Below are 21,909 nucleotides of genomic sequence, written 5' to 3' on the forward strand. Positions count from 1 at the left end.
AATGCAGACATTTCTGGGGTATCCGCTTAACGACGCACATGGAATAAATTACTTTTGGATGACACTTTTTAATTGAATTGAACTAACAGCTTAGTAATATGTTGCAATAAGAAGAATATTAGGATGATTAAAAGATCTGAAAACTCTTGCGAAATTAAATGATTAAACATAATGCTGAGTAAATGAACAAGCTTGTGTATATTAATCAGTTGTGGGCCTTAGCGAACGGCCGTGGAACGAAACGCACAGCACGACAGCCCTACGCACGCTTGCCGCCCCCCTCCCGGGGCCGGTCCATCATGTGCTCCTTACTGTCGCTCTGGGCAAGCTGCTCTCTCCACAGATAAACAACACGCTAGTAATTTAGCGAGTGCGATGGGCCTGAGAGCTACTGTTTCTTGGCAAGCACTCATTCCTTTGGTCATGGCCTTCAAGGAGTGGCCACATAGTTACTTCTCAGTCTCTATTTTTAACTCAAATGCCACTTCGCGAGGCAAAAATTAATAGAATGCTGGCTTTGATTCCCATCATGGATATTGACCGTCCTGACCCTCTCCTCTGTTTGAGATGTCACTTGTTTCCTGTTAACCCAGTCACCTCTATAGTTGTCTTTGGCTGTTAGTTGGGTACTTTGGTCTTAGGAGGTAGAGGGTAGAAAGGTCACATTGGGAGAAAGTCTGATTTCAAAGGCCCTGGGGCGGAGAAAGAGTCAGCAGCTCCTGCGAGTGTCCCAGGAGGGCGTCTCCTGTGTCCCTCTATCCCTCTGCGACTGGCCTGCCAGCCAGCACTGAGCAGGTGCCTTTCGTATGACCTAGAAAACTGATTAACTTCCTTCCTGGCTCATCCTCCACCTGCCCAGAGATGACACAGGTAATTTCTTTTTTGATCCTATAAATCTTTCATGCCCGAGTCTCATTCATAATTAGTTGCATAAAAATTCAGGTTACAACTCAGGCTGTTATTAGGAAACATGAAAACAGTGCGAAGTTTTGTTTTACTCTCTAATAAAAACTCTCAAGGTCTGTTACAGAGAACAGAAGACACATGGTATCTCATTAAGGATAAAATTCAATTCAGAGCAGAATCTCACTTGCCGGTATTGATGCTGAATATATTTAAAGTAAAAAAAAAAGGGCCCCAGCCACTCGGGCAGATCCATGCTCACCCTCTACCCCCACACAGCCGTGGCAGCCTCCAACAGGCCCCTTTCCTTCAGCAGGGCTAAGAGTTCTGTACTTCCTACACCAAGACTGTGAAAAGCCCAGCAGAGGCAGCTTCTCAAATGAAAATATATTCCCCCAACTCAAGTTTTGCAGCATGTCACATTGGAAAATAACACAGTGGAATTCCGAAATTAAGCCGATGATGATGGCTCCTGAAGAACGAGTCAGCTTTCTGAAAAGTTCCAGATGAAGTGCTGCAATTGTCTCAATGATCCCATGGAATCGACTACCAGGGACACTGGACTCATCTTCCCCAATTTGGCAAATTCAGAGCCATAGAAAAGAATTGCACTCCCATAATTACCTGGGAGACGAGAGGGCTCTTCCAGGCAGGCGTTGGCAGGGCTTCCGCCATCTGTAGCCACCGTCCCTCCATCTGGCCCAGCTCAGGCCTGGAAGCCCCTGAAGCAGTGCTCACTGGCCTCCAAGTTGGAATGTAAGATGTGAGATGCCCTCAGAGGAGCCAAGGGTTTCAACTCCAAGGAAGGGAGTAAATTTTTCCAGAGGCTACAAGTCCTGAAGACCCAGGCTTGTCCTTTCTACATAGCATAGCTGGCCATGCCAACTCAATCCGAAATCCAGCAATTCAAGTGGTCTGGGCCTCGGGTAACTTGGGAATATTTTACAGGCTGCCAGGCAGGGGAGCGCTTAGTGGTGGTGGCCTGTGCCTCACAGAATCCCGGCCCCCACATTGTTATCCAAAGTGCATGAGTCAGACCCTCACCTCAGCAGATCTCATTCCTTATTTTTCTCCAAGGCAGAAATGCTGAAAACATTAATTTGTCAAAACTCTGAAAAGCTACATGCCTGAGCCAACAAGGAGAGAAGCAATCAAGACTTTGTCATCAGAGGAGGCGGATAGCCCCAGTGTCCTATCAAATCGAGTCCAGAATGTATTTCGCCATTATCGTAACTATGCCCTTCAGCTGCCACACCGGTTCAGGAATGGAGCACTAATACATTCAGTGGCACAGTCTCTTTATGGGGAAGACGGCAGCCCGATGCCCCTTGACAGAGAGAAAACAACGGCATAATGCAACGAACGTTTTTGAAATGCTAATGCACGCTCCCCACAACTTAATTTTATTTTTTTCTCGTTGGCTTTTTCGCATGACATTTCACAGTCCTGTAGCCCCTGTCGCTAGATCTGCATCGTAAAAATGACACCGCACTGATTTAAGGAGGAGAGTCCATCAGAGTGAAATAGATGGTGTGCTTTTAAAGGATCGGTTTAGCACCTCTTACCTAGGGTCAATGTTCATTCCCAATACATCATGAAAGCATGCCGTGAAATCAATCAGAGAGGGGCCATGTTGTTCTTCCCCGGCTCCATGTTGGATTATGGAGATGGTGGATAACCCTGCAGGAAGAGCCATGTTAGGCAGGCATGCTGTATTGAGGTAGAAGCTACCAGAGAAGGCCGACTTAAATGAAAACTTGGAGAGGGAAGGAGAGAGCAAAGACGACCAGGTGTATGGATACTGTGGTTTCCATCTGAAAGTCAGTAGTGAGCAACTGATGGCATCAAACTTGCCTCCTCTCTCCGTCAGCTTTACAGGCACAGTGTTCGCCAAACCAATGTTCACGAAATTCCCAGCTGCTGTCAATTCTGAAGCCAGCAACCCAACAAGATGAGAGAAGACACACTATGGTGCCTGGTGGAACTCTGCGCATCCCAAAGCCAGCTCAAGACGAAGGGCACTAACGGATCCAGCAAAGCTGACATGGACCGGAGTAGTGGGCTGACTGAACGCCCACCCTGAGTCCCAAGTGAGCACGAATTCCTAAGAAATCATCCCTCAAGTCCAACCACTCCCATCCAGTTACCACGACACCCCAAAACAATGATGCTCTCAAGGGCATTCATTTTTCTTCTTGAAATAGCATCTTTTATTTCAAAGTATTATATGCCAATTTTACACAACTACACATTAAGTTGAAAGATAGCCCCTCCCAAACTCAGTGCCTCCCCCTCTAGGATCAGACTACACATTCTTTTTCAGCTTGTTTTTCTCGCTTAAAACCATATCAGATCGTACAAATAGATTTACCTAGCCCCTTCCAATAGCTGTATAATATTCTATTTGAGACTGAAACATAGTGTCTTAACCAATCCCTTGGCGATATGTCTTCAGGTTGTTCTTAGTTTTTATGCCACAAATAGTACTGCAATTGGCACCATTGGTCAAAGACATCTTTGCACATTTGTGCGAGTACACTGTCAGATAAATTCACAGAGGTTTCTGGAGGGGTCGGACTTTGTAGGTGTGTGACAGCTCCTCCAAAAGTAATAGGCTCTTGACTCTACCTTTTACGGTTTCCAAGGTTAGGGGAAAACTAAGCAGCCCACACCTGTCCTCCACATCTTAGGATAAAGAAGGAGGCAGCTGAGATTTGCGCTTGGAATTTGCTCCGGAGAAGCTGGGCTCCTAAGACAAAAGGGTCATGCCTCCGGCAACTCTAGCTTGACCTGCTGAGGCCTCAGAACCCCCAGGACTCTCAGCCATCTGGGAACTCAGAGGTGCAAGGGGAGTGTGCAAAGCAGGGACAGCCCCGGAAGCTTCAGGAAGGTGCTGTCCCTGCACCAGTGGGGGGAAAAGTAAGAGGCCAAGGTGGGAATTGCATGCTGTGCCCGCTCACATGGGGGCTTCAGGCTTTCCCCAGGTGTCAGGGTGGATACTCAGGACATGGGCCTGGTTGCAGGAGGCTACCAGGTGGGGCTCTGGACCATGGCTATGGGAGTGGAGGAGAGGTCAAGCTGAAAGGCTTGAGGAAGGGGAGGTGACCAGACCAGGGAACCTTGGGGCAAGAGGCTGAGGGAATGAGAAAGGACAGTGAAACTGGGGCTGGGAAGGGGCACTGACTAGGGACGATGAGGTGAGGGATAGGACAGGTGGTCTGGGGTGAAGGTCCGTGGACATCAGAGCTCCAGGTCCAAAAGAGCTCAGGCCAGCCCCAGCTGGGAATGCCAGGGGTCACCTTGCTCCTGAGGCCACACAGGGCCCAGCTGCCAGCAGGCACTTGGCAGGTGGATGGCATGAGCGACCGTGTAGCAGATGGATGGATATTCGTGATTGCTTTCCAACCACACCATGTTGGATTAACCAGGGAGGGCTCAGCCGGGTTCTGAGACAACTCCACTCTCATGAAGTGCCATAGGTTTGACAGCGATGACTCCCAGGGCTTCCATGGTGTGTGGCATCCATGGAGCCTGGGGCAGATGGAGGCCTCCCAGTGTCAGGGTCATTTCTAAAAACCCTGCAGATGGGGCTTGGGCATGGAGAGGTGGGGGAGGGACCAGGACCTGGGACAGCAACACACGGCTGCTGTTGGCTCCTGGACACAAACCACTTTCTCAGAACCCTTTCCTTCCTGATGGGCCAGAGTGGAGATGCGAGGTGAGGCTGAGGTCATTTTGGTACAGATGAGTTACAGGGCTGGGAGGCCACCTCACAGGGGCCCTCCAGACAACCAAATGTCAGTATAAAGTAGGGTACTGGGGGTGTGAAACTGGGGTCTCCAGGGATAGAGAAGTAGGGACAAGGTCCTGGGGTGTGGTTTGTTGTGTGTGGTGTTTATAAAGGAGCCCTAGAACACAGATGATGTTTAATCCCAAAGACTTCTGACCTTAAACTTGAACCCGAGCCTGATTTTACAAAGAGCAAAAAAGAAACTTGGCCAGGGCCAGCCCAGCTTCGGCTGCAGGTTCCTGACATGGACTGCACCCCAGATGAAGCCTGAACATGTCCCCAAACGGGGCATGCAGAACTCCTGATGCAAAAGCCATTTGTCAGCACACTGACTTCTGCTCAGGTGTGTGCATATCCTTCTCCTCCCAGGGCACTGGGACTCCCAAAGTGAGACAGTTTAGTTATAAAAGTAAGGTCATTCTGTGCCACAACGATGAACAAAACACACATGAATCAAGATAAATCAGTCCCCCATTGCCAGGGACAGTAGCGCCAGTGCCCAGTCTCAGGAGCTTCCCCTGCCCACCTCCCCCAGCCTGGCTGAGGGGCTGTGGTGGAGGGCACAGAGGCACCATGTTTAACTCCTCTCCCTCTCTCTCCAACCCCAGTGCATTGAAACAGGGTGTTAGTCCTGCCACCCTAACTTTCCCATCCTCCACACAGGGACAGGCCTGCCAATGGCATAACTCCTCTCCCTCTCCCTCCAACCCCAGAGCATTAAAACAGGGTGCTAAGAAGAAGAAAGCACAGTGCTGAACTGCAGGGTGTTAGTCCTGCCACCCTAACTTTCCATCCTCCACACAGGGACAGGCCTGCCAATGGCACGACAATACCCAGGACTGCCTGTGCGTCCCTGGTGGGGGTGCAGGAGAATGACTCCCCTGAGTTCGGTCTGCAGGCCAGTTCTCCAGAAATCAGCCCCCCAAACGATGCATTTGTCAGATCATGGAAAATAACTTTTTAAACCTCTGGTGTTACTGCTATTCTGGTGACTGTTGGAATTTCTCTATTTTTGAGGGTTTATGCTCCAGGCCCCCCCTGCCCCAGAGGCTCCCAGATGGGCACACTCTCTGGGTCCAGGGCTGTGGCCACACTCATTTCACTCCAGAGGCAGGGTGAGGTGACCACAGGGCAGAGATAAAGCCTAGAATTTTTCACAGTGATTTTCCACCAGCTTCACGGTTTTGAGTTGAGATGTTGTAGACATATTGGCATAGTGCTAAGCTCCTCTGCCAGGTAGTGCCAACGTGGCCAGCGATCATAGGAGAGCCCAGGAAACAAGTGGACAAAGCAAGGAGTTCAGTTTGGCTCTAACTAAGCAGGAGCTGGGGGAGGTGGGCCTTAAATGCCAGGCAGAGGAGTTCGGCTCCCTCCCGAACAGGTGGGAAGGGAGGAGGCCTGTAGGCCCCCGGGAAGAGGCTGCTGCTTTGGCCAATAATGAAGTCTTGACCCGGAGCGGCCTCAGTAGAGACAAAGAGAAAAGGGTGGATTCAGAGGGGTTTGGCTGTAATTGTAAGATGGGGAGAGGTGGATGAGATTTTGGCTCATTCATCCCTAAAATGGACCGTTCACTCAGCCAGCCTGCAGCCTCCACATGTGCCTCGCGAGGCGGGTGCGACGCCATCGAGTGCAGCGAGAAGCTATTTGCCGTGGGTCAAGATGTGGAGATTTCCAAACTGACAGATGGCGGGGGAGTCTTGGGAGAGAAAACGCGAGGCATTTTTCTTACCAAGATCTGTCCTTGGACAAAGCATACTTTATAAGATTCTCTCCGAAAGATCATTTAAAGAACCTACCCAAGACAAAAGGAGAGAGAAATATCCCATACAAGGAAAAGTGATTTTTCACCTCCCGACGTTTCGATGCCACGCATCCTGCCGGACACACCCGACAGGAAAGGTTTCAGCAAAGGCCAGCGAGCTGGTTTCTATGTCACAACAATGGTGATCGTAACATCTGCGTTTCTGAGGTGCCCCCTCTCTCGTCACCTGCCTACATGGAGACCCAGCCACTCAGCCCGGTGTCGGTAGGAGAGCATCACGGTTTGAGAGCCCGGTGTGAGGTTTGGCCTTGTCCAGCTAAGGTGAGGAACAAAGGGCTTCCTCCCGCACAGCGTAGCCACCTGGGCCTGGGGTAATGCAGCTGCATGCTCAGGCAGGCCCTGCCTCGGCAAGGGCAACGGGAGGACATTCACTTTCAACACATAAAGGACAAGTATTTATTTTAGGAATTATTGTTGCTAATTGTGGTTATTAATATATACCACAGTTCTCAATGGCTCCACTAATTGACACTGGAGCCAGAGAATTCTCTGTTGTGGGGATTATCCTCCTGTACATTGCAGGACCCCTTCTCTTAGACCACACTCCCTGGTGATCCCATTTGGTCCCGGGGTTTTAAATGTCGACATTAATGAATTCATAAATGTAGACATTAATGAATTCCCAAGTTGTCTCTCTGGCCTGGATGATTCTTTGGAGCCTTAGACTCATATGGCCCAATGGCCTGCCCCTCAGTCCACCTACTAACATAAAAAGAGAACCTAGATTTCACCTCAAATGTCTGCTCCTTCTCCTGCTACCTTTCAGGGAATAGAACTTAATTTCTCAGGCCAAAATTCCAGTATTCATACTCAGTTCTTCCTTTCCTTCGATCTATCCCATCCCATCAATCAGCAAATTTATTAGCCCTGCCTCCAATAGGTGTCCCAAATCAGTCTGCCTCTCAGCATCTCTGCCACCACCTCTCTGACCCAAGCCACTAACACCTGCATCACAGGCTCCTAACAGGTCTCCTGTCCCCTTCTGCAGCCCATTCTGTCCATCTTTCACACAAGCACCAGAGTGCCACCCCAACACCCTCCATCCTTTCCTGAGAGAGCCCCACCTGGCACACCCCCTTACATGGCCACATGCCTCCCCCAGCCATTCCTAGTGGTTCCCGCCGGTAGTTGCTCTAGGGGTGAGCACATGACGCAAATCTAACTAATGGAACCTGAGGGAGCTTCTGGGAAAGGTTTCCTGCTCTCACAGCTCACACACAACAAAGAGTTCCTACCTCCCACTCTGTGTTGCCTGTGAGACCTAGAGCCACAGGGTACGGCCGGCTGCACGCTGAGGGATACAGGGCAGACAGCAGAGAGCCTGAGTGTTCGATGGCACCTTGGAGCCACAGAATGACCCTACTCAGGAAACTGTCACCGGGGCCTTCTCATTTTGTAGCTAATAGCTTTCCTAATTAGTCAGCCCCATTTCCAGCCAAGTTTTCTGTTGAAATAGCTGAAGACATCTTGACCGAGACACAGATGGTCTTTAATAGCATAAATCAGACCATTTTAGTCTCCTGCTTAAAATCTTCCAAGGGATTATCATGCAATAAAACCCCAGCTCATCGCCATGGGCCCCATGAGCCCAGCTCCTGACCTCACCTCCAGCCGCACCTCTACCACTGCCCCAGAGGCCTCCTCCCTTACCCCATACTGCCCTTCCCCTGCTTGTGCCATAGCGTCACCAGCCAGAGTGGGACAAGGCTCCTCCAGATTCCAACTCTGAAGTCCCCCAACAAGACCCAAAGCAAGCTGCAGGGGCCAGCGCCCCCACCCCACCGCACCCCACCCCACTAACCCCCTCTCCTTCTAGCAGTTGGACTCAGGTGAGCTTGAGCTCTCTGCCATGTCAATATTCAGTGACCACAGTACAGAAGCTTCTCAGATGGGCCCTACAACCAAAAGACAGGGAGTGTCCCAGAGGGAGGTCAGTCTGAACACAGCTCACCCTTGGGAGCCACGCTGGGAAGTGACGGAGGCTGTGAGCGATGCTTCCTCTAAAGACGGAAGTTGGCAGGAGGTTCGTGGGCCCTGGGAGCAGCAGAGCCCAAGGCCAGGCTCCAGGACACTCGTCAGGAATTCAGGGAGCTGTGGCAAGCTCAGGAAATGGGAATTAAAACAAAACAAATACACTGATGTCAACTGTCCTCCAAGACAGTCTGCCGATGCCTGTTTACAAAATGCAAGCATGACTTGGCACTCTCGGGAGACTGGGTAATTAAACAGAAAACCAGCTGTATTCATTTCTGTTCTTGCAAGACCCAACAGCTTCTCCCCTTTGCGTGCATGAAACATGTCCCCACTCAGAGAGGGCAAGGCCTGGGCCTCAGCGTGGAGGTGGGGTGAAGGGACACAGCAGAGATGTGGCTTCAGCTACTGGACACACCCCAGCCCCAGGAGACACGAGGAGAGCCACCTGGACAGTAGACACTTGTGTCTGTTCCCTCTTCATCAGCTGAGGGGTCTTAGCAAGAATGCAACAACTTAGAAATCATCTTTTCATCCTACTCACGGGAGAGACCCAGAATGTGCCGTGGGATGAGCTCCCTGGGCAGAGGGGTTTGGGGGATTGGAACGGAAGTTGGATCTCTTCTCATTGGAGGAGTCTCAGAGGGTTTCTGACCTGAATGAAAAATCCCTTCCACATCTCACTCTAGTTTCTTCCGAGGAAATACATTACCTTGTACTTCTTTCCCTTCTGAGGGGGTAATTAACTCAGCTGCTATAGAAAGCCCCAAACCTCAGCAGCATGGAGCAGAAGCTGATTTCTCACTCTCCTCAGGTCTGATCGGGTCAGACAGCTCTCAAGCAGCGACAAGAAGGCTGTGTTCTCTGCTTTCACAAAACACGTAACCACACAGTCTCCGCAGGGAACGAGTGTGGATGATGACTGCATCGGGCAGGGTCCTCCCGAGAACCAGAACAAATAGACTGCATGTATGGATGGATAGATGGAGAAAGAGAGAATTGGCTCATTTGGTTATAGAGGCTGAGAAGTCCTAAGATCTGCAGTCAGCAAGCTAGAGACCGAGGAAAGCCGATGGTGTAAAGTTTCAGTCTGAAAGCCAGCAGGCTCCAGACCCGGGAATAAATGGTGTTTGTTTCAGTTCAAGTCCAAAGGCAAAGAAAGCCCCTGTTTCAGCTTAGAGGCAGTCGGACACAAAGAACTCTCTCTTACTCAGCCTTTTTGTTCTATTCAGATCTTCAATTGATTGCATGAGGCCCATGAACATGAGGGAGGGCAGGCTGCTTTACTCAATCTACTGATTCAAGTGTTAATCTCATCCAGAAACACTCTCACATTCAGAATAATGTTTGACTAAACATCAGGGCACTCCACGGCCCAGTCAAGTTGACATAAAATTAACCATCACAATGACACAAGGGTTGTGTGGCCAAGCGGTCACATCCCTTCAGTCAGACCCAATCACATCCTGACTCCAAGAGAGGCTGAGAGATAGTCTTTGTGAGCGCCCAGAAATTAGAACATGAACCAGCCTCTGGAAACACACAGCATGGCACCCTCTAGCTGGTTAGGTAAAAGCTGTCTGTTTATCTCCACTGACAGTTTATATAGGAGATTCTAGACCCAGCCCTTGACAGCGATATGAGTCTGAAAATTCTGAATAACTAGTATTTAATTGTATAAGACAACACATTCTTCTTCCTAAACTCACCAAAGAAATAAGCAGTTAAGATACTTTCTATTTGCAAATATCTTGAGCAGAGGCATTTCCATCATCTTTGGGAGTGGACTCGGCAGGGTGTGGATGATACAGAGACTGGCCAGCCTGCCCAGGGCTACCCCAGGCACAGAGACCAGCCAGGGAGGGAAAGCTGGTGCAAAGCACCATGGCGGCCATGCACCCTGCTGATCAGGAGGCCCTGGGCTTTCTGCCCCAGCACTGACCCCGTGCTCCTTCCAACTGATGCCTCTGCTGCCTGCCCCACTCGTGGCACCCCAAAGCACCCTGAGACAGTGATGTCACAGCCCCTGGGCACTGAGCTCAGCTCTAACTTCTCGCTCCTCTACATACAGCCATCACATTGTAATTTAGTTTAAAGCCGAAAAGGTTTATTGGCCAAAGAAGGCAAAACAGAACCCAAGAGCTCAGAGGATGCCCCTCCTGCAAACAAGAACGCTACACCAGACCAGGGCTCCTTGTGAGCGGGACAAGGGCCTCCCTCTGTGTCCACCCCCACAGGGCCCCGCACAGAGCACACAGGGAGGTCTCTTCCAAGAGAAGGTGATTGGGCTCTGCAGCAGCCAAAGGCTCTCCACCAGAGCTTGTGGACAGGCTTCAGGTGACCGATGCCCCGTCTCCCACACCCATTTAACACGAGCTCCAGGTTAGCAAGCACTGGACCTGTTTTGCTTGCCAGTGTATTTCCACTGTACCCTGGCACATAGTAGGTGCTCAATAAGTAATCGTTGAATGTGCACTACCCTAATCATTCACTTGCCTGGGGACATGAAAGAAAACAGATACGGTCTCTCTCTTCATTCAGCCTGCAAAGGTGTTTGTTTACAGCAGAGAGCAGAACTTGAGAACTAAACTGTAATAATTATTGAAGTAACACCGAGCAACATAAGTCCATTGAAAAAGTAAATTACCCACCGATCTGCAGGTAATTAACTAATAAGTTTATTGCCATTTCCAAAATGAAGCATGCAAGAGGGACTATGACAATGGCACAAAAATTAAATTATGCATAAAGAAAGAGGAAATTTTGGATGAGGTCAAGTCTGGCTGGTCCAGAGCTACCTGTGCAGGATAGACAGACACACCCCAGTGCTCACAATGTGGGTGTCAAGATGAAAAGCCCTAAGGCAACCTGTTCCCTGCCTCCCACCCACAAAGTTCCAGATGTTTCAAAGGAGGGGAACAGGAGGCACAAAGCCCCTCGCAAGCACCTCTCTGCAGCACGAGCCAAAGCAGCTCCACCCTGCAAAGGCCAGGTGAAGTCATCGTGTCCAGGAGATGTCGAGATGTTGCCTGTCCCCTACTTGGTCAGGAGACTTTGGGCACACGCACACTGTACCTTTGTTTCTGTCCCACTTCACAGTGTGGCCCTGGTCACAGAAACAAGACCAGATCAATGGAGCTTGTCCCACAGGTGCCGCTCCTCTTTTTGTCAGCTCCGAGGTCACCTGAGGGGTTCCTTCCAGGGGAAGAACAATAATTTACAAGGAGAACAGTGCAAGGAGAGGCTGCAGCCACAGAGGTGTGTCCAAGCGCTCGGCCCATTTTCTCTGTCCGGATGGCCCTAACTCCCGAGCCGGCCCCTTTGCCCTGTGAGGCTCAGTCGAAAACATTGATTTATGGACAGGCTAATTGAGCTTTTGACAGGGTCTTTTCACCAAGGCCATCTTTTGAAAAATGGCAACTGTCCAGATAGGAATGTGTTCCATTAGTGCATTTCTAACATAAGAAAACTAATGCCAACTTGACAAGAATTTGAGAAATTTAATTTCTGTTGCTGCGAAGCACCAGAATCCTGCTGGAGAGGGTGCTGATGGGTTTGTGAGTGTCTCGTCAAGTTCTAATCAGCGTGAGAAATCGTGCCTGAGATAAGGGAAAGCTGTAATAGAAACTAAAACCGAAATCTCCAGCAACCGAAATCTCCTGTTTTCAGGAAGGATGTTTGTTACCCTACTTATGGTGGGCCCATTTTCCCCAGGGAGAGCATGTGTGCAGGGAGGAGGGGAGAGCTGGTGTTTGCAACAGCCTGGTTCTGGAAAACTGGGGGTGTTACTGCTCTGGTTTGAAGGGCCTACAGAGCGAGGCAGGTGTCTCCCGGGAGACTGCTTTCAGCCCGACTTGGCCTCACGGCCACCTACTGTGTGCCAGGCACCGTGCTAGGCACCAGAGTCCCAAGCAGTGCAGCCTGGGCCCCCATTGCCAGACACACAGCCTAGTTAGTGTACCGGGAAGGTCTGTCTTGTGCTAACCAACCCACGCTGACTTTGACAATCATGGCGATGTGACTTGTGCCTCTTCATCCCCGGGGCAAACAAGGAGGATCCCGCTGATATCAGAAAGCCTGACCATAGGGAGACAGGTGTCTCAAATTGTAAGGAGCCCCCCAACTCCCATGCCCTCCCCAAACTCCATACTCAACAGGCTTACAGGGACAGTTCTTATAGCAGGGGCATTGTCCCTTTGAGGGCACCTCTGCCCGACAGTGCCAGACACACTCCCCACTGAGCTGCTGGGACCCCCAGCCCAGCTTTCCCTTTCCAAGGACACCAGCCTCTTCCTACAGATGCATTCTCATCCCACGCCTAATGGGAGCCCCAGCCCAGCCCACTCTCACTGCCCTCCCCCCACTAAAGCACAGAGCAGATCTTGTTGCTTCATCCCCTAGAAACCTTGGGAACCTTCCCACAGAAAGGCCATGGGACCACAGAGGGCCAGGCACCCTGAGAGCAGCAGAGCCACAGCCAGGAGCTGGAAGGACCCCTCGCTGGTCCTTCTGCCGGCCACGGTCCTGGATGCTGCAGTGTGGCTTCCCCACCGCCCTCTCTCATGATGCTCGGCAGTGCTTCCACCAGAGCAAGTCCAGGTTGGGATATATCTGAGTCCCCTGCTCTACAGGTGTGCCTGGGCACAGGTGAGCTTCAGCCCGCAGGAGAAGTTCAGCCAGCGTGTGTTCCCCGAGCACATTTTGGGACCATCCCCACTAACCGCAAGCTGCCTGGCCCTCTCCCTGTCCCCTTTACAATACGATGCTCAAGAAGACTCTGGGGTCCCCTCGGCTGGGCCACATCGCCACCACCCCTCCCCCATCACTCTCCAGAAAAGGGGTAGGTGGGGACAGACTGCAGCAACTGGAATCAGGTTTCAGTTCTGCTGATTCTTATTGTCTTCATAATATGGGTCCACTAGCCCTCCCCTCGTCATCCTGCTCCACGTGGAGGCCTCCAGGTGGGGCTGTGCAGGGGTGGAGGGAAGAGAAGGGGCCCTCTCTGTGTCTCTGTGGAGGCCAGAGGGCATTGATCTGCCCGACACACTCTTTAGTGTCTCGAGACATTTGACCCCGCCCCTAACCGCCCAGCACCTGGCCCCAGAGGAGGCCACCCGAACCAGGCCTGAGGGGTCAGTCAGCACTGTGCCTGCAGAGTACTCCACACAGCTGCCCTCAGTGATTGTTTCACAGAGGGCCACAGGAAGGCAAGTCTGGCCAATCAGAGTCCCCCCTCCATGCTTTTTTCCAGCGCTCTCAGGAAAGATTTGGTCCCTTTCTCTGGGATCCCATGTACAGGGACAGCGTGAGTGTGAGGCCACCACTGGACATCTTGCAGCCAAGCAGAGAAGGCCATTCTTAGGGTACTGGGTGCCCACAGCCTCCTTCACTCCCTTAGATTTCCCAGCTAGGGCAACTGGGACCACCCCCCTTTTTCTTTCCTATGCTAGTTGAGCATTCCTGAGAGTTTCGGTGACTTAAGCCTGAAAAAGTCCTGAGAAATTCACCAGGACATTCTCTTTCAATCTTATCCACCCAATATTTGTCCAACCGTCTCTTAATGTTAAAACTTCAGAGTACCAGAAACATCCCATGAGGCCATCTCAGAGGTGGGGGCCAAGAGCAGGAGGGTCTGAACAGACAAGTAAAAGTTGCTTAAACTCAAAACCACAGATGGTACGGGGAACCGGCAGACTCTGTGATGAGAACGTGGGGCAAGGCCAGGGGCTGTTCTGAATTCTCTGTGATGGGGAGCTGCTGGTGGCTTTTGAGCAGGGCTGTGACGTACCTTATACTCCACATGGTGACAAGAGAGTTACAGAGAGCAGGGCAGACTGGAGGGGTGACCACACAGGAGGCTGTTGAGGACCTGGGATGGAGAGGAAAGGGAAGATTCGGGGGACGTCACAAGGGAAGCCTCTGTGGGGCTGGGCAACTGTTGGTGTCACCATGTGGCAGCATCACGTGTACCATCACGGACAGTGGGCAAAGAGCAGAGGCCGATGGCACTGGGAAGCAAGGAAAGGTGTGGCTGGGCACCTCTTGGCAGGACCAGGGAGGGTCTGCAGGGAGGTCTACTCAGAACCATGTGCTCAGAGTCCCAGAGCCTAAAATCGGTCTCGGCCCCCGGAGCCCTCCTAGCCCAATCCCTCATTTTATAGATATTTAAACTGAGGCCCAGGGACAGGAAGGGACCTGCCCAAGGCCAGTCGGCATGCCACCAACAGAGCCAGGCCTCGAGGCCAGGTGTCCAGAGCCACAGTCTGGCATCTGCCCTGCCCACTGGAGCCCCAGCCCGTGATGCTGCCTCATTTTTCACTTGCCTGGAAATCGACGTGGGAGGTCATTTAGCAGGGCAGTGGGGCCTGCCTGCCGGGCGAAGGCATGCTCAACAGTAATTACCTGGGAGTGAGGACAGGTTTGGTTGCCATAAATCTCTGCAGAATTTTAAAAGGAGCTGGGAATATTGACATGAATTAAATCCAATAAAACATTCATTTAATTAAACTTTAAATGGTCCAAATATTTGCTGTTTGGTTAATATTTGTGGCTGACAGGAGCAGAGTTATGACGGTTCTGTCAGTATTCACACGTTCTGATTTTACACGCGTCTTACATGCAAATAATGGGGGCGCACACAGGAAGGATGCGAACCGGCTCTCCCAGGGGTGGTGGCTGAAGGAGCAGACTTCCCATTCAGGTGTTTTGTTTGTTTTTAGCCTTGTGTTATAGGCTCCTCCAGATAGTTTTCTAAAACTTTTTTAAATATATGATTTGGGGTCCGCAAACAAGGGTGCCTGCTCCTAGCCTGGTAATTAGGGCCCCCGAGACCCCAGCCAGCCAGACTGCCTCACCTCCCCACTCCCACCTGAACTCCCCCTTTCCATCTATGCAGATCCCCCCTCTTTTAAGGCAGAGATTCTTGGGCCTCAGGATACCACAGAAGCCCTGGGGTGCTTGTTAAAGCCCAGAGTCTATGCTGCAGGAGATTTGATGTGGATGATGGGGAAACCACACCTCAAGGAGCAGGCTCTGGGGCCCAGGGGGTGCTGCCTCCTCCAAGGCCCCCTCACCCCGCCTGCCCTGTTGGTCTTTTCCTCATAGTTAAACTGGAGCTCAGACGTGCAGAGAAAACTGTAGTTTCCTTTTGTGACATGCATTTTCTTTTTTTCCTAATTACATTTATATACCTTACAAAGTGATCCCCCCGATAAGTCTAGTACCCATCTGCCACCATATATAGTTATTACAATATTAATGACCATATTCCCTGTGCTGTACTTTACATCCCTGTGACTATTTTTATAACTGGCAGTGGGTACTTCTCAATCCATTCACCTTTTTCACCCCATTGGCAACCATCAATTTGTTCTCTGTATCTCTGAGTTTCTGTTTTGGTTGTTCGTTTATTTTGTTTTTTAGATTCCACATATTAGTGAAATCATATGGTATTTGTCCTCCTCTGCCTATTTCACTTAGCATAATACCCTCTGGGTCTATCTATGTTGTCACAAATGGTAAGATTTCATTCTTTTTTATGGCTGAGTAATATTCCATTGTATATATGTACCACCTCTTCTTTGTCCATTTTTCTATCCATAGACACTTAGGTTTCTTCCCTCTCTTGACTATTGTCAATACTGCTGCAGTGAACATAGGGATGCATATGTCTTTTTTAATTAGTGCTTTGGATTTCTTCAGGTAAATACCCAGGAGTGGGATTACTGGGTCATATAGTAGTTCTATTTTGATTTTTTTAGCAACTTCCAAACTGTGTTCCATAGTGACTACACCAATTTTCAATGCCACCAACAGTGCACAAGGGTTCCCTTTTCTCTGCATCCTCACCAACACTTGTTTGTTAGTTTATTGATGAGAGCCATTCTGACAGGTGTGAGGTGATATCTCATTGTGGTTTTAATTTGCATTTCTCTGATGATTAGTGACATTGAGCATCTTTTCATACGTCTATTGGCCATCTGTATGTCCTCTTTGGATAAATGTCTATTCAGGTTCTCTGCCCATTTTTTAATTTGATTGTTTTTTTGGTATTGAGTTTTAGGAGTTCCTTATAAATTTTGGATATTAACCTCTTATTATATGTATCATTGGTGAATATCTCTCCCCGTTCAGTTGGTTGTCTTTCCATTTTATTGATGGTTCTCTCTGCTATGAAAATATTCTTTAGTTTGAAAAAGTCTCATTTGTTTATTTTTTCTTTTGTTTCCCTTGCCTAAGGAGATACATCTAAAAAAAAATCACTAAGAACAATGTCAAAGAGTTTACTGTGTATGTTTTCCTCTAAGAGTTTTATGATTTGGAGTCTTACATTTAAGTCTTTAATCTATTTTGAGATTATTCTTGTATAGGGTGTGAGAATGTGGTCTCATTTCATTTTTCTGCATTATCTTAACAGTTTTCCCAGCACCATTTATTGAAGAGACTGTCTTTACCCAATTATGTATTCTTGCCTCCTTTGTCATAGATTAATTGACTATGTAAGCGGTAACCTGATGTCTTCACAAGCCCCACCCACCAGCCATTGGGAGAAAAAATATACCTAAATGTTTAATCCATTATAAAGTTTAGTCCAAGCTGATCATTTTAGCAGTCTGTGTAAGTAATGCTCTAAGAAAAATGCTTCATGTCTCCAGTTCCCACCCCACATCCCCAGCTGCTCCTCTAGCTGCCTTCTGAGTATGGAGAAAAGCACCCTGGCATCCTCTGCCACCTCTGTTTCCTGCTACCAGGACACCCCACCTGTCAACCCTCCCCAGCTGCCCTGTCGGAGGTCAGCCCTGGTTATGCTCTTGGTCTAGGCTCTCACAGCCTGGTGGAGTTCGGGGTCTGAGGTTCCCCAAAGTTTGGCTTCCTGCAGCTCCCACTGGCACTACGCACCCTTTGTGCTCTGGAGGCCATTGCCTTTGGGTCCAGGTCTGGCTATCCAATGCAGCCTTCAGGTACAGAGGCACAGAGCACCTCACAGTCCAACCAGTGCATGGCCAAGGACCTCTGGCCCCTCTGCACCACTCAGGAGCTGAGGGGGCTCTGGGAGATAAGCAAAAGCCCTGGCTCTCTGCCACACCATGTGGTAACCCCACATCAGGAGGGGAGCAGGCTGGTTGGGGAGGGTTCAGCCTCCTCTTAGAGCACCCCCCTTGCTGCCCTTCACCTACACACCAACAGGCATACTCTTTGCCCTTCCTACTGTCTCCTTTCGGATTCCCACAATGCCCTGGGACAAGGAGGGGGCATTTTATACCCCTTCTTCATGGCTTGTCAGATGAGGAAGAGGTACCTCGTCTACACTTGGAAAGTACTCGGGGTTCCGAGTCCCAAGGGCCTGCACAGCACAGTGAGAGCTAAACAACTCTAGCAAATTCTTCTTCTCCGTCCCTCTCTCTATCCCTCTAAATCTCCAAAGCCAGGGGCTTGCTACGGAACACTAGTGCCTTCTCTGCCTTCTCAGCCCTGAGCAGTAAGCCTCATGACTCAGAGGTGGGAGGGCAGCAAACAGAAGTGATTGAAGAGGGAACTTGAAATGCATCACTTGGTGTTTAAAATATTAGGCCAGTCGCATCTGCATCCATCACACGGTACTTATCTTTCCTTGTACAGCTCTTTCACTGGGAACCACAGTTGTCCTGTGTGTGATTGTCCCCTCGCTACTAGCCCGTTGACTTCTTTCTTTATTTCCATTTTCTCCATTTGTCATCCATCCATCCAACAAGCACTAAGCACCCAGTGTATGCCTTGTTCATCTTTGTGGGCCCAGAGCTGAGCCACTGAATGAGTGTAAAGGAGGGAGGGGCTTTGTTCCTCAGGACCCCACCGGGCTGAACCTGCTTTCACTTCACCTGCATCTCATCTGTGGCTGTATTCACTACCCTTAACCCTCTCCTCCTCCCCCCACTCACACTAGCAGGAGGGCGTGAACACAGATGTATTCCCGCTGAGTCGCAGAGCTCAGATCCCAACTCTCTGCCTTGCTCCACACCTATCAGGGCCCCCCCCAGGCCCTGATAGAGTATCAGAGTGAATAGGGTTCCTGGCATTTTTTCTGGCATCCCAGAATAAGCACAGGCCTCCAGAGCTCATGCTGCCTCTGGCTGCTGCCCCAAGTCCCCTGAACTATATAGATTTGGGAGAGGCAGTCTAGTCAGTGGACTGGTGACTCTCTCTCCAAGCCTGATCCCACTTTGGCATTTGAACATCTGAGTCGGATTAATTTTTTTCATAAGTCCCAAGAATTTCAGAAAAGCTGTGGTTGTAGGAAAACATTCTAGACCCTTCCTTCCCATTTGCCTGAAGAATGATCGGTCTTAATGCCAGTTATCAAGTGTGAAATGGCAAGGATTAATAATTGTGCAGCCTGAAGTACACTTCAAAAATTAAAGGCTACCGTGCATGGTCGCTGAGCAGAAATCCAAATCCAAGTTCAGAGAATCTTCAGACAGAAACAAATCTTCAAAGGTCAGCCAGTGCATTCCCCAGACTTCAGACAATGCAACCTTTGAATTGCCCCCAGATAAAGGAGAAAACTGTCATCCCAGCCAGCCAACCTTGACTGCAGTTTGCCAAACCCAGACTTCATGAGACCCAGGAGCACAGGGCATTCAGGGTGCATCTGGTCCCTGGTCTCAGTGGGATGGCCCACGGGCCCCTGGCAGCCCACATTCTTGGCATCACAGCCCAGGTGGTTCCCCTACACTAACTATGATTCCTGACCTGTTTTGACTCACAGAGCCATTTGAGCATTTACCATAAGTCGTGGCCCCTCTCCCAGGAGACGTGTCCATCTGTACGTTTCGTCAGCATGTGGTGGACAATTGCCTTAAAGCTGCCTGGGCCCCTGCCCTGCAGGAAATCCGTGCAGCCAGTACCCTTCGAGTGGAAACTCCGCCCCCGGGCCTGCACCTGACGGCTTCTCCTTTTCCCTGCAGAGGTGGTTCAGCTCAGCCTTGCCCCCGAGGAGAGGGTCAGTGTGGCCACAGTGACCGTGGGGCTGAGCACAGTGCTGACATGCGCTGTCCAGGGAGACCTGCGGCCACCCATCGTCTGGAAGCGCAATGGGCTCACCCTGAACTTCTTGGATTTGGAAGACATCAACGTAAGTCACCTGGCTCGGACTGTGGGGTAGTAAACCGTGCGAGGCTGCAGCAGGGCCCGAGGATTTTATTTGGACAGCCCACATTTGGTGCCGTTCTGCCTGTTGTCTGACACCAGAGGTACCAGAAAAGCCAAGACCCACGCAGAGATAGGATGGATGGTGGCTGGAAGGCTGCTGGCCAGGCCCTAAAGAAGGTGGACGGGGGAGGAAGGGGGCAGGCCAGGAAGTCCCTGTACAGGCCATGTAAGAGGAGGGGGCTGTGAAGCAAGCCCATCGCCAGGAGGGAAGGACCGCAGGCCAACATGACAGGCAGGAGGCTCCCAGGCAGGGAGAGCATCTTGGTAGGGTCCCCAGAAGGAGATTCGGACCCTAAAGCTGGGCAGGATGTAGACAGCTAGACACGGGGAGGGAGGGCTCTCTGTGCAGGCAGAGGTGAGCTGCTGGGCTGGGTTGGCTGGAGGGCAGGGCCCCATGAGAGAGGAAAGGAAATGAGGTCAGGCCAAAGGGGCCTGCCGGGGGCCTTATTGCAGAGTGAGGGAGTGGGGATGTGATGAATGAAGTGGAAAAGGAGCCCCTGAGCTCACACAGCCTAACTGACCAACAGGGGCACTGCTATACTCCGAGGGCCCGGGCAGCCTGGGCTGGGACCCCAGTGTCATCCAGACCACCTTTATGACTGTGAGCAATTTCTTAACAGCTGATCCCCAATGAATTAATCTATTAGAAGAGCAACATTTAAAAAAAAGAAAGAAAGAAAAGCAACATTAGCGGTACTTCCCTTCCACTGGACTTGAGGAATACAGGGATTAATTCAAGAAAATGTACTGGCCCTGGTTTGGCACAAGGGGTGAGGTGGCTTCCCAGAAGTCCACATGAGAAGACAGAGTGACGTCACCGATGTAGGGTGTTGGCAGGACAGCAGCTACAGTAACAGAAATACAAGTTTCAGGCAGCCCTGGTCTCCTTTGCTCAGGACAGGCCAGCTGGCCCAGAATGGGTTGCTTGGCCCAGAGAAGTAAGTAAGACCTGTGGGTGAGTTTCCACTAACAGCTGTAAGATGTTGAAGGAAGTGCTGGGGCAGAGAAAGCTGGCCTGGGCTGTATGATCCCATGAGTTGGATTAGCACAAAGGCCCAGAGTGCACCCCAGAGAGACCAATTTGGGCTACTTATCTGGAACACCATTCCAGCCATCAGCCCTACCCGTCCGTCGATGGAGTGAGACATCACAGGAGGCAGTGAGCTCCCCATCCCGAGACATGCAAACTAAAGCAGGAGGGTAGTAAGCAATGCTGCTAGCCACAAGAGGGCAGCTAAAACCTATGACCTTGAAGAGCCCTTCCAACTCTGAGACTGCTTTGTGGGGAGAGGCCCAGCATGAAATTCTGCAGGAAACACCAAAGCTAGGACTCCACTCCTCTCTGGGCCCCTTTGGCTGCATCCTGGGATTGTAGAGCTGTGCAGAGCTGGCAGGAGTGCCCTTCCCCAACCCTTGTCACATGGGGCAGGATTGTTTCCTTGCCTTTTTTTTTTTTTTTTTTTTGCTATAATGAGCATAACGTGCATCCTATCCATCTCTGAATGTCAGTGCCAGCACAAGCCTGTGGATGCTTGATTGACAGATGCTGGGTGGGCAGAGTCTTCTGAGCCAGAGATGCCCAAGGCATGTCTGGGATCTTAGCAAGGGAAGCCATATCCTGTTGATAAAGTCTAGGATGTGTGTGTGCGCGCACGCTGGGGTGCACATTTGAGTGTTCAAAACTCTCAAGGTAGAGATGTCAGCTTTTGATGGTGTTGGGCCAGTGGTGATTGATTCAGAGCTAGGACAGGTCCGCCTGTGTTTGTCTGAACATCCATGTGCATTGCTTGATGTTCTATTTAAAGACACCAGAAATAAAGGCGGAGGCAGAACTTCTAATGCACTTGCCATCAGTTAATTAAATTACTTTGAATGTTTTTCCCCTCCCTCGAACATGCCTCCAGCACCAACTCAATTGCATTTTTACTTTTCACAGTGAGGTTAGCAATTTGGGTAATTGTGGGTGCAACTGGAGATTAATGGCCTCTCATTACCTCCCAGGAAGCACTTGCCGCTTGTGGTCAAGTCAGCAGCCCACAAACAGGCAAGGCCCTGTGCTTCTCAGAATCCCCTGCGTGAGGGTTCAGGGCAGCGCCAGCCCCACAGGGGTCCTCGCCTGATGCCCGCAACCACACATACCACATGTACATATACATATATACCCACATACAATATACATACCACACACCTATACAACATATACACACATGCACATGCACTTGTGGCTCCCCCTGCC

The 21,909-nt window shown here is 50.4% G+C and overlaps 1 protein-coding gene across 1 annotated transcript in view; it reads left to right on the forward strand.

Moving 5' to 3' along the window:
• Positions 1–21,909, forward strand: part of FSTL4 (follistatin like 4) — a 353,779-nt gene that overhangs the window by 275,111 nt on the left and 56,759 nt on the right. Inside the window, exon 6 of the mRNA XM_006923138.1 lies at positions 19,430–19,596. Coding sequence (XP_006923200.1) covers positions 19,430–19,596 — 167 coding nt within the window. The remainder of the gene's footprint in view (positions 1–19,429; positions 19,597–21,909) is intronic.

Source organism: Pteropus alecto, unplaced genomic scaffold, assembly GCF_000325575.1.
Source record: "Pteropus alecto unplaced genomic scaffold, ASM32557v1 scaffold78, whole genome shotgun sequence".
In the NCBI taxonomy this organism is placed as follows: Eukaryota; Metazoa; Chordata; class Mammalia; order Chiroptera; family Pteropodidae; genus Pteropus; species Pteropus alecto.